The 13,240-nt window shown below is 39.9% G+C and overlaps 2 protein-coding genes across 5 annotated transcripts in view; both read left to right on the top strand.

The window, feature by feature from the left end:
- Positions 1 to 13,240, top strand: part of LOC140506450 (lactotransferrin-like) — a 69,015-nt gene that overhangs the window by 20,354 nt on the left and 35,421 nt on the right. For 3 of the 4 annotated variants that reach the window (XM_072613635.1, XM_072613638.1, XM_072613637.1), the window contains one exon: positions 10,134 to 10,277. In XM_072613635.1, the coding sequence (XP_072469736.1) occupies positions 10,235 to 10,277 (43 nt within the window). In that variant the 5' untranslated portion in view covers positions 10,134 to 10,234. Of the gene's footprint in view, positions 1 to 9,201; positions 9,351 to 10,133; positions 10,278 to 13,240 lie in introns of all 4 variants that reach the window. The other variant, XM_072613636.1, reaches the window with a different exon arrangement.
- Positions 6,719 to 7,186, top strand: LOC140507929 (large ribosomal subunit protein uL23-like). Its single transcript, XM_072615745.1, has 2 exons — positions 6,719 to 6,796; positions 6,917 to 7,186. Exons 1-2 carry the CDS (start codon positions 6,719 to 6,721, stop codon positions 7,184 to 7,186), a joined length of 348 nt encoding a protein of 115 aa, XP_072471846.1.

Below are 13,240 nucleotides of genomic sequence, written 5' to 3'. Positions count from 1 at the left end.
GATTCACAGGTGAATTGAATTTAAGTGAGACAGAATTGCATAGAGTCATCAGTCTTACTCTCTCTTCCTGAGTCATGGAAGTCCAGTGGCAGGACAAAAGTCAAGATGACTGCCAATGACCCAGGATGCAGTGGATGATGGTGGCCTGACTAATATTTTGCGAAGCAGCTAGATAGCTAGTGGATAAAGTGCTGGGCTTGGAGTCAGGAAGACCTAAGTTCAAATCTGGCCTCAGACACTTACTAGCTGTGTGACCCTGAGCAAGTCAATTAAGCCTTAATCTACTGGAGAAGGAAATAGAAAACCACTCTAGTATATTTGCCAAGAAAACCTCATGGACAGTATTGGTGGGCTACGGTCCACAGGGTCACAAAGAATTGGATACAATACAACAGCTGCCACCACCACTACTACCTTTTGAATGTCCTCCCTCCCTCAGTTCCAGCTACTTAGCTGCAGCCCATCAAAGAGGCTTCTGTTAACCAGATGGCAAACAAACTGGAACTAATTACAAAGACGTCTGTACATGATCCAAAATTCATGTGGGAATTGTTTCAGTGGCACGCAATGCATGTTAATAAGGACTAAATTTATTGGGCAGTCCTCAGATGAGTAGTAAAGTCTCTTTCATCCCTGTGACCTAAGGGTCCTAAGGTCTAGGATTTAGTTTTGATTCTGATACTTGCTAGCTGTGGGACCTTGGACAAGTCATTTGATTCTCTAAATCACAATTGACTGGTAACACAGAGGTGGTAATCATCTCATGACCCACCTTACTAGGTTGTGAGGGTTGAAGGAGAAAATATATGTAAGTTAAAAATACTTATTATAATCATGCTCAGAGAATTCTCAAGCTGAAATGGTCCTTATAGGTTCTACGTAGCTCATTCCCATCCTATAGGATTTAGATCTGGAAGGCATCTTAGAGATCATTTAGACCAATCAATCACCTTATTTTATGTTGAGAAAACTAAGCCCCAGAGAAGGTAAGGGAGTTGCTAAGATCTCCTGGCAAGTAGCAAAAACAGAATTCTTCAATATAAATCCTCTGATTCCAACTCCAACGCTTTTTTCACTTTACTGAGGTGAGGCCCAGAAGAGCCCAAGGTCATACACTAAATAATGATGGAGTCAAGACTAGAACTCAACTCTTCTGATCCCTAGTCCAATGCCTCTTGTTAGTATTGTGATAAATGTGTATCTTGTTCTTTCCACATGCCACTAAAAAGATCTCTACTTAGTGAAAAGAACGTTGCACTTGTTGTCAGGAAGACTTGAATTAAAATCCAGCCTTAGATACTAGCTGTGTGACCCTGGCCAAGTCACTTAGCCCTGTTTGCCTCAGTTTCCAAATCTGTAAAATGAGCTGGAGAAGGAAATGACAAACCACTCCAGTATTTTTACCAAGAAAAACTCCAAGTAGGGTCACTGAGGAGTTGGACATGACTAAAATGACTCAACAACTCTAAGGATATCAGTTAGAGTAGAACAAAAGAAACATTATAGCCCATTTGTCATACAATTTGACTTCACTTAAGCAATATTCAGGATTTTCACAAGAAGAGACAGCCCAAATATTGGTTCATGAGAGAGACGCTGGTTTTCCCAAATTAAAAATGAACAAAACAAGGACTGTGTCTGAAAAATAGGCCATCTGGTAGCCTGGCATAAAGCGTCCAAAGAATACCAAGTAATCCCCCAGCATCAGCAGCAGAAGGGAGTTCCTTGTTTATTTTTACCACCTCTAAGGTCATCATAAGGGAGTTCCCTAAAGTTGACCCTGGTATTTATTTTGGGTAGGGAGTCTTCATGAGAGGTGGGGTAGGTTTAGGAAATTCAAGGAACAGAGACACAAAGCTTCATGTTCAAATAACTATGTTATTTTATGTTGAACTCTAACTAGAGAGTAACTGAGCTAATGGCCTCTTCATTGCCATTCCTGGCTAATCAGTTTAGTTTAGTCTGGGGAAGGGAAGCTCCATGGCTAGATGGCCAAGACCCAGGCAACCAGGATGGTTCAGACATCTTTCTGGTTCTGGATGACATACAAATGTTAGGGGGACACAATCATCACCCTGGTTCAGGTCCTCTTTCCTTCTCACTTGGACTATCCCTTGGTCTTCCTGCCTTAAAATCTCTCCCCACTTGAATCCACCCTCCAGAAAGACATCAAAGTGATTTTCCTAAAACTCAGATCTGGTCATCTTACCCCCTTTCCCTTCTACTCAATAAACTTCAATGACTCCCCATTACCTCTGGGATCAATTATAAAGTCCTCTCTACAGAATTTAAAGCTCTTTACAATCTGGCCCCTCCTTCCTACCTTTCCAGTTTTTTTTTTAACCCATTACTGCCTCTCTACACTTTGTCATCTAATCTTGCTGATCTACTTGCCTCTTTTAAAAAAAATTATTTTATTTTTAATTTATGAAATAAAACAAGCAGTAGAATAAAAAATAGAAGAATGAAAGTAGAATAAAAAAAGATGATTGCTCATAAGACTGCAAATCTATCATGTACAACTTCCTATTCCTTTTAAATATATAATAAAGTTATCATGTAAGGTTGTTTTTTCCCTTCCCCCCAATGCTGCCCTAAAGATAACTACAATTAGACACATGTATGTGTGTGTATAGATATATTAAATATATATATATATCTGTATGTATACACACAGATATGTAAAACCATTCTGAACAAACTTGTATTTTATCAGTTCTTTCTCTGGATGCAGATAGCGTCTTCTTTCATATGTGCTCTGTAGTTAATTTGGGTATTTATAATAGTCAAAATGACTTATTTGCTCAAAGTTGTTCTTAAAACAACTTTGCTATTACTGTATACAATGGTTCTGCTCATTTTACTCTTCATTATTTCATGCAAGTCTATACTTTTTAAGATCATTGAGCTCATCACTTCTTACAGCACAGTAATATTCCATAACAATCACATACCACAACTCGTTCAGTCATTCCCCAGTTGACAGGCATCTCAGCAATTTCCAGGTCTTTGCCACCACAAAGAGAGTTGCAATAAACATTTTAGAACATATAGATTCTTTTCTTTTTTCCCTAATCATCTTTGGAAATAGACTGAGTAGTGGTATTGTTGGGTCAAAAGGCATTGACAATAACTCTTTGGGCATAATTCTAGACTGCTGTCCAGAATGTCCTGCTTTTACTCTTCCTGGTTTAGGTATCAATATCGTTTGTTTCATAAAAGCAATTTGGTAGTATCTCTCCTTTGCCTATTTTTCCAAATATTCTATTTAACATTAAAATTAGTTGATGTTTAAATGTTTGACAGAATTTGCTTGTAAATCTGTCTGGTTCTGGTACTTTTTTCTTTGGATGGTCATTTATGGCCTATTCAATTTCTTTTTCTAAAATAGGTCTATTTAGATATTCTATTTCCTCTTCTGCTAATATAGGCAATTTATATTTTTGCACATATTCTTCCATTTCACTTATATTGTTAAATTTACTGGCGTATACTTGGATAAAATAACTCCTTAAAATTGCTTTAATTTCACCTTCATTAGTGTTATATTTGCTCTTTTCATTTTTAGTACTAGTGATTTGATTTTCTTCCTTTCTTCTTTCTTTTTCTTACATCAAATTAACCAATGGTTTATCTATTTATTGGGTTTTTTTCCCATAAAACCAACAACTAGCTTTATTTATTAATTCAATGAATTTTTTACACTCAGTTTTATTAATCTCACCTTTAATTTTTAAGATTTCCAATTTAGTGTTCAATTGAGGATCTTTAGTTTGTTCTTATTCAAGTTTTTTTTTTAATTGCATCTCTAATTTATTGGTCTGTTCTTTCTCTATGTTATTGGTCTATGCATTTAGAGATATAAATTTTCCTCTGATTATTGCTCTTGCTGTATCCCATAGGTTTTGATATGTTGTCTCATTATTGTCATTCTCTTTAGTGAAATTATTGATTGTTACTGTGATTTGTTCCTTAACTCACCCATTGTTTAAGATCAGGTTGTTTAATCTTGAATTAGTTTTTAATTTATGTTTTTGTAGTCCCGTAGGAAATATAATTTTTTTGAATTGTGATCTGAAAAGGATATTTCTTATATTTCCTGCTTTTAACTATAAAATTTTAATGTCTTAATATATGGTCAATTTTTGTAAAAGTACCATAAATTGCTGAGAATAAAGGTGTATTCCTCTTTATCTCCATTCAGTTCTCCCTAGATATCTATAATATCTAGATTATTCAAAATTCTATTCATTTCCTTCTTATTTATTTTTTGGTTAGACTCATCTAGTTATTAGAGGGGAAGATTATAGTACCCCATTGTTATAGTACTATTATCTATCTCCACCTATAATTCATTTAACTTTTATTTTAAAATTTTAGATGCTATAGTATTTGGTACATATAGTTTTAATATTGAAATTGCTTCATTTTCTACAATACCTTTTATCAAAATGTAGTTACCCTGTTTATCTCTTCTAATTAAATCTATTTTAGCCATGACTTTGTGTGAGATCATGATTGCTACTCCTGCCTTTTTTGCATTGGCTGAAACATAATAAATTCTACTCCAATCCTCCCTTTAAATTCTATATCTCTCACTCTTAAATGTCTTCCTTGTGAACAACATATTGTTGGATACTGACTTTTAATCCATTCTGCTATCATTTTCCATTTTATGGGTGAGTTCATCCCATTTCCAATCAAAGTTATAATTACTGCTTGTGAATTTCCCTCTATTCTATTTTTGCTCACCATTGTCCTTCTCAGCCTCTATTTTTACCCTATCCCTGTTACCTTATCCTCTCCCCTTACTTTTCTATTTTTTATTCTACCCACCCCCAAGATTCCCTCCCTTGTCTTATCCTCCCACCCTCCTAAATCTTAATCTTCATATTTTTCTAAAAGTTCTCCCTCATCCTGTCCCCTTGTCGTCTTATTTTTTAATATAAATTTAGAAGACTGTTATTCTCTTTTAAAGATATAAGCTATTCCCTCTTTAACACAGATGCCATGACAGTAGGGTTCCAGCACTACCAGCTCTTTACCCCCATCCATGTTCTCTGTATTAGTTCTTCCTTTCATGTCCCTATTTGTATGAGATAGTTGTTCCTTTTTACCTTTTTCTTCCCCATTTTTAAAATCACTCCATCATATTCAACTCAACTCTCACCCTTTTTCAAACTGCTCTAATAATGATGACTGTCTTGAATACTGGTAATATTTTCATATATAAGAAGTAAACTGACCTTAATGAGTCCCTTATAATTTGCCTTTAATATTTTCCTTATATTTCTTCTGGATCTTTTATATTGAATTTTTCATTTAGTTTTGGTCTTTTTGTCATAAATACCTGAAAGTCAGTTTGTTAAATGCCCATTTTTTTTTCTATTCACGATTTTACTCAATTCTGTTGCTAAATTAATCTCATTTTCAACTACAGGTCTTTGAAGTATAATGTTCCAAGACTACAGTCTTTTACTATAGAAGCTTCTAGGTCTTGTGAAATACTGATTGTATCTACTTGTTTTTCTTCACACATAACACTCCATCCCTGTCTTTATGCTGGCTGTCCTCTATATCTGGAATCTTCACCCTCCTCACCTCCAACTCTTGGAATCTCTGGTTTCCTTTAAAACTTAGCTTCTGCCTGAAGCCTTTTTGGGTTCCCCTACCCCATCCCAGTCCACTCCTCAATCTGCTAATGCCTATTTTCTAAAACTGGCTCGTATTCATTTTATATATAGTCTGTAGCTTAAAACTGCACTAAGCTTTTGGGACATCTGTATATGTACATGTCACATCCCCCATTAAAATGTAAGCTCCTTGGGAGCAGGAAGCATTTCTTTTGTCTTTGTAGCCCCAGTGGCTGACACACACAGTCAGTGCTTAATAAATATTTACTGATTGAGTGATTTTATAATTACAACGTAGAAGAAGAGAGCTGGAACCTTTTATGATGGGGCCTGCCATCTTCCTGTCATTGCCACCTTTTTGCTACACCCTCCCCTGCAGTTCCTGCACCTAGGGCTTTTCTGTCTGATGAGAGCTTACTACCTCCACCTGAGAACCAACCTCCTCACCCCCACTTCCAATGAACACACATTTTGCCCCTCTTGCTTTAGGTTGTTATTCAGTCATTTTCAATTATGTTCAACTCTTCATGACCTCATTTGGGAATTTCTTGGCAAATATACAGGAGTGGTCTGCCGTTTCCTTCTCCAACTTTATAGATGAGGAAACTGAGGCAAATAAGTTAAGTGACTTGCTCGGGGTCACATAGTTAGTATTTGTCTGAAGCTGGATTTGAACTGTCAAAGAAGAGTCTTCCTGACTCCAAGCCCTACATTCTACCCCAACTGTACCACCAGCTGCTTTAGAAGGAGTGGTCAAATCAAGACTATCATTGCTTCTGGAAAGGGATCATCAACCACCAATTACCCTATGATTCCACTCACCATCTATGGGGCCTTACATTTCTTGGCCACTACACCTCTATATGTGCTATCTTTATTTAAAGATTATCTTACAGGACCTAATGCAAAGTGAAATGAGCAGAACCAGGAGATCATTATACACAGTAACAGCAATATTGTATGATAATCAACTGTGAATGACTTAGCTATTCTCAGCAATACAGTGATCCAAGACATTCCCAAAGGACTCATGATGAAAAATGCTATCCATCTCTAGAAAAAGAGCTGATGGCCTTTCCCCCAAGATGATGCCAAAGGCAAAGGAGGAAGCCATTGTCCCCTCCAAGACAGAAGCCAAGTCCAAGGCCTTGAAGGCCAAGAAGGTGGTGTTGAAGGGTGTCCATAGCCACAAAAAGAAGATCTGAACATTCCCTACCTTCCTGCTACCCAAGACACTAAGACTAAGAAGACAGCCCAAATACCCCCAGAAAAATGTCTCTCAGAGAAACAAGCTTGATCACTGTGTCGTCATTAAGTTTCCCTTGACCACCGAGTCTGCTATGAATAAGCTTGAGGACAACAACACCCTAGTTTTCATTGTGGGCATCAAGGCCAACAAGCTTCAGATCAAGCAGGAGGTAAAGAAGCTGTATAACATTGACATGGTCAAGGTCAATACACTGATCTGGCCTGATGGAGAGAAGAAAGCCTGTGTCCGGCTTACTCCAGACTATGATGCTTTGGATGTTGCCAACAAAATTGGAATCATCTAGACTATGTCCAGCTGTCCCACTGCACCTACAATGAAAAGCTTTCCCTGAAAAAAAAGGAGCTGATAGAATCTGAATACAGATGGAAGCACACTATTTTTCACTTTCTGTATTTCTTTTTCCTTTGAGTCTGTCTTCTTTCACAACATGACAAATATGGTAATATGTTTTGCATGGTTGAACACGTATAACCTATATCAAATTGTTTACTATCTCAGGGAGGGCTAAGATGAGGGAGAGAGAAAATCTGGAACTCAAAACTACTTTAAAATGAATGTTAAAAATTGTCTTTACATGCAACTAAGGAAAATATGAAATATTATTAACTCTCCCCCACCCCACTACTCTGAGAAGAATCCCAAGTCTGTCACCAGACACACAAAAAGGTTGAGAACCGCTGGACTAGATAGTCTCTCTCAGGTCCCTTCTAATTAGATTCAACAAATATTTATAAAGAGTCTGTTATTATGTGTGCAAAATAATGTGGATGCAAAGACTAAAAATCCCAACAATCACTACATTTAAGTCAGTAAATGTCTTTTAAGGGGCTACTATGTGCTAAGCACTGTGCCAAAGACGGAGAACACAAAGAAAGGCAAAAGATAGCCCCTGCTCTCAAGGAGCCTACAGTCTAATGAGACCACATGGGAATACCTGTGTACAAACAAGATATATATGATATAAATCGGAGGTACTCACAGGGGGAAGACATGAGCATTAAAGGGGACTAGGAGAGGCTTCTTAGCTGGGACTTGAAGGAAGCCAGGAGGAGGAGGTGAGGAGTGAGAGCATTTCAGGTGTCTGGATTGTTGTTATTGTTTGTGTCAGTTCTCAAACAGAACTGTGACATCAGGCCATGACTTGGAAGTGAATTGGATTTGAGTGAGGGAGGGCTGTGCAAACTCACTGGCCTCACTTTCTCCTCTGGAGCCATCTGGGTCCAGTGGCCAGATATAGATCAGGGAGATGACTCCAGATGCAGTAGGAGACCTTGGCCTTTATAAGGTAAGGTCTTTCTGAGTTCTCACTTTGACTGAGGCAACGCTCATTCAGTGATTAAGGCTAAGAAATGAACCAAGGAATGGTTCCTTTTACCGAATAAAAAAAAAATCAGTCTGGGAAGAGAGGACCCCAGGGTTTTAGAAACAATTACTATTTATATTCACTCTGGATCTAGGGCCTAAACCAAGACTCGTAAAAGGTATTTGGGCTGGGAATTATTGCTGGCCAGTTGATGAGAACGAGTGAATTTGGGTTAAGGCATGACCTTAAGAAAGAAATCTAACCAGATATCCTAAGATATCTTGCTAGGTTTTGCCCATCAAAATATACATTTTGCAGGTAAAGGCATGGTATCCCATGTGGACAGAGGGAGAGGAAGGAGGGAAGGGAAGGGAGGAGGGAAGGAGGGAAGGAAGGAAAGAAGGAAGGAGCTGAGTTGCCCAATTGGAACTGGTCAGTTGTGTCCCCAGTGGGGCATCTCAGACTACTCACAGGTTGCTGTTTGTCCTTTATTCCTGAAGAGAACCGTGCCATGAGGAAGATGATGCCAGGACTTGCAAGCTAATTGAATTTGAGTGAGGGAAGTCTGGGCAAGGTTACCAGCCTCACTTTCTCCTCCAGAGCCATCTGGGGTCAGTGGTCAAATATAGATCAGGACGACTGGAGATGCCTGGGGCAGGCATCAGACACAGTCAGTGAAAAGGTAGTTTTCTGTGTAGGGAGCATTAGGGAAGCCAGTATCTCTGGCTAATAGAGTACATGCAGGAGAGGAAGGTGTAAGAAGACTGGAATGGTAGGAAGGGATTATGAAAGGTTTTAAAAGACGGAGGACTTTCTATTTAACTCTGGAAGTGACAAGGAATAACAGGCATTTCTTGAATATGGAGCTTCCAGTGTGCTAGGAATGAAAATTTCCATCCTTCCTAACCCCCTCTTCTGGCATTTTTGGTTCCTTTGAATTGTTTTCTGCACACATGTTCAGGAAGGGATCAGATGAGGTTTCCTCTGGCCCACAGGAGGAGAAGTGGGGGATGCCTTTCTGACAACACAGCTACTCCTCACTGATTCTGGCTGTGATCACTTCAGAATCTCAGTGTTTCAACTAAAGCTGGATTAGTTTATATCTTCAGCACCAGAGGGCAAGTTTCTATACACAAAATCAGAGGCGAGTATTAATATAAGGGGATACACTTTTTTAAAGCAACTTCAAAACACTGTAGAAATTCCTGTTTACATCCACACCATTGATAACTCTCTTTATTGCCTATTACAGAGCATTAGAACTTGTCTCTGAAGGACCTCTATTGGACAACATGCCTTATTGGCAGTTTGTCTGATTCCTTGTATAAAACAACATTTTAGGGCAAGTTTATAGGGGCCTAAGTTTCCTCATTTATAAAATGAAGGTGTTGGACCAGATGCTTTTCAAGATAAAAGCAGTAATGAAGAAGAAAAGAATCCAAGTTTGGGGTTGAATCAGTGACATACACAAGCTGTTTCTCACACATTCTCCGTACAAAAGAGTTGTTAGACCAGGAAAGAACCTCTCCCACTTGGGTTCTTGCCAAGCTGATCTCCAAGGTGGGTTTCTCTCCAGCAGCCTTTGTGTGTGACCTGCTGAGGTGCTTAACCACCAGAGGCCCTCACAAAATATCTACTTCTTTTCCCTATTCCTTTTCCTCTGGCACCATCCCCATTAATCAACATTCCTTCCCCTGGCTACTGCCCTGCAGTGCTGTAACAGAGCCCAAGCCTTCCTGAAAAAGCAGTGATCAGAGGAGGGCAGGGGGAGGGGAAGGAGGAGGAGGAGGGGGGAGGGGGCAGGGGACAGGGGGAGGGAAAAGGGAAGAGGGAGAAGAAGGTGGCTGAGTGGCTATTGGGCAACAAGGAAGGACAAACATGTTGGGTCACTGATTCTGCTAACACAGCTCCTGCTTCTCTATAAAAGGACCAGGAGAGCAGCTAAGAAGCCATCACAGAATCCAGGGGGTCATTCTGTGATAGAAGCCCCACCACCCCCTTGCTGCCAGACCCAGGACCAACAAAGAAATGAGACTCACTTTCTCCGCCTTATTATCCTTCGGGATAATAGGTAAGTGGCCACTGAATGGAATGCCAGGTTCATTTTTGGGGTGGGGTGGGGGTATGTATCATTGCCCATTCCACAATCTTTCCTGCCCATTCTTTGTAGCCCTCTGCATGTCTCCTAGTGTGAACTTTCTTTGAGGCCAATAAGCACATTGGAGGGTGTCAGGGATTGGATTCCCAGCCCTGTCTTCCCAAAAGAAATGTGAATGAAGAGGACCCATACCGGGGTTAAACTGTCCATGAGTGCAGTCTTGAGATATCCTGTTCTGTTTTTCCCTTGTAGATTTAATAATGAGAAGTCATTATTTATATAGCACCTTAAAATCTGATCCTAAGCCCTGTGAGATGGGCATTATTATGATTTGCATCTTATAGATGAGGAAACTGAGGCCAGAAAGGGGTAAGAGGCTTACTAATAGACATACATCTAGTAAGTGTCTGAGATAGAATTTCAACTCAGGTTTTCCTTACTCTAACACTGAGTCACCTGGACATTTAGAAAGTTTCAAGTGACCTATGAGGTCCCTCAAACTGAGACCCAGAGAGGTTAAATGATTTGCCCAGGATGACACAACTTGTTTGAGGGGGATGGGAGATATACTTCACAAGTTTATTTTGTAAGAGGAGGACCTGATAGAAATGCAGAGGTTATCTGAGTTTTCCAGATCAATGCTGCAGCAGTCAATAACCTGCCTTAGGAGGATGTAGAACTCTCATTCTCAAATTCAGATTAAAAAAGAATCATAGAATTATGACTTTAGAGTTAGAAGGTGTCTTAGAGACCATCTAATATAGGGGTTCTTAACTTTTTTTGTGACAGGGACCCCTTTGGCAGTCTGAAGAAACCTATGGATCCATTCTGAGAATAATGTTTTAAGCGCATAAAATAATGTACATGCGATGACCAAGGAAGCTGGTTTTTCAAAATAGTCATCAAGTAGTTTTAAAAAACAAGTTCCTCAGCCCCAGATTAAGAGCTAGTCAGATCCTTTCATTTTGTAGCTATGGGGAAACTGAGGCTCAAAGGGAGAGGCTGAGATGGAGGAAAGCTAAGGACTCTGCCTCCAGTCAAGCTGGTCAGCAGCAGAGGCTGCTTGGCTTCTTGTTACCAGGACTCCCTAGGAGGCTGCAAGTAGATGTTTAGGAGTAATCAAGGGGCAATAGTGCTTTGCCATTTTTCATAAGGCCCTAGGAGCTCCTGTCCCAGTTTGCTTCTCCAAATTCTGAAGGACACCAGTGCCTTCTTTCCTTGTCAATGCCCTATTACTGAGATTTTATATCAATCACTCAACAAGCATTTATTAAGTGCCTACTCTATGCTACGCACTGGGGATAGGAATACAAGAGTGGAGGCAGCTCCTGCCCTCAAGGACCTCACCTTCTAACAGGGAGAGACAACTTACTACTGTGACTGCCACTGAGGGCCCCTCAAGAGTGGGGAATGTTTGCCTATTTTTAAATCCCCAGGGCTGTCTTAGACAATGACTGGAACCCAGTAAGCACTAAATAAGTATTTGCTGAGTGACTGATTTTGTTTGGGAAGTTATCAAGACAGTGAGTTTTCCAAATAACTCTTTGCTCCTTTTGTTTCCTGTTTATAGGGTACAAAAATACTCCTCTTTCTCCTGCGTTGCTTTCGCTTTTGATAATCAGTCAAATGAAAGTTTTGACTCTTTAGTCCCAAATGTGATACAGCAAATACAAGATAGGATAGAGTGGAGATAGGCCAGCTCTCAGAGGAGAGGCTACAACCATCCGGGAGGAGGAGAAAACGTCAGCAATTGAACCGGGCTTTTGATTGTTGAGGCCAGCTTTCTAAGTCTTAGCCCACTTGAAGAATGAAGGACAAACACCAAGTCTCACTGCTTCTTAGCAACTCCTTAAGTAGGAATTTTTGTTCCTTAGTCAAATGAGGAGAATGGGGCAGAGCTGCCCCATGGAGGGATGAAACAGAGATCACAGCAGGTCTCCTCCTGGGTGCTTCCAGGGAAGCTAGGGGCTTCTGTAGACAGGAGGAGGGTAAAGCAGGGGAAGAGCTCACAGTAGCTATCAAAGTTAACATCCTTTTTTAACTAAGAATTCTAGATAACTAAATTCTAAAATCCAGCATTGAAGGGACTGGCTGCAATATAGAGGAAAGACCATTGGAATAAAAATCAAAGGACTTGGGTTCCTTCTGGCTCTCTGGCATTTACTTCCCATGTGACCCTGGGAAAGGGCGGAGGGTTACTTCATTTCTCTGGACTTCAGTTTTCCTCCATATAATATGAGGTTGTTGGAGTTAATTGCATTCAAAATCTCTCCCAGGTCTAAATCTATGTGGAGCACCCGACACATTAGATTAAGTGCCTAACGTGGCACTTGAGCCTAGCTTTGAGGTGAACAAGAGATTGTAAGAGACAAAGGTGAGGGGGGAGGGTGTTCCAGGTAGGAGGGATAGCCTATATAGACATAGGAGAGGGAACATCATATAGGAGAATGGCAGGAAGGCAAGATTGTCCGGAAGGCAGAGTACAAGTCTGCAAAGGTGAGGGAGAACTAGACTGGGAAGGGATTTAATGCTCAGCAAAGGAGTTGGAATGGTATGGACCTTTTTAATCCTCTAAGATACCTTAGCGATCTAGCCCAAGCCCTCACAGATGGAGGAGATGAAAACAGATGAAAATACTTTAGCTGCAAAAAACTGTATTCATTCTGGGCAAACTGTAGAACACTTCTCATGAGGACAAAGATATTTTGGGATATTTCATGGCATATTTTAATCCATCTCTAATGAATTCCCAGACTTTGTGTTTTGGTTTTCTGCATATTTGTAAAATATACTCTTTTTCTAAGCTACTGAGCATATGTTCTCTTGTTCTTCCATCGTGTCTGACCCTTTGTGACCCCATTTGGAGTTTTCTTGGCAAAGATACTGGAGTGGTTTGTCATCTCCTCCAGCACATTTTACAGATGAGGAAACTGAGG

The sequence above is a fragment of the Notamacropus eugenii genome, chromosome 5, assembly GCF_028372415.1.
Source record: "Notamacropus eugenii isolate mMacEug1 chromosome 5, mMacEug1.pri_v2, whole genome shotgun sequence".
Lineage (NCBI taxonomy): Eukaryota > Metazoa > Chordata > Mammalia > Diprotodontia > Macropodidae > Notamacropus > Notamacropus eugenii.
The sequence above is the reverse complement of the archived record's forward strand: the minus strand, read 5'-3'. Positions and strand labels throughout refer to the sequence as shown.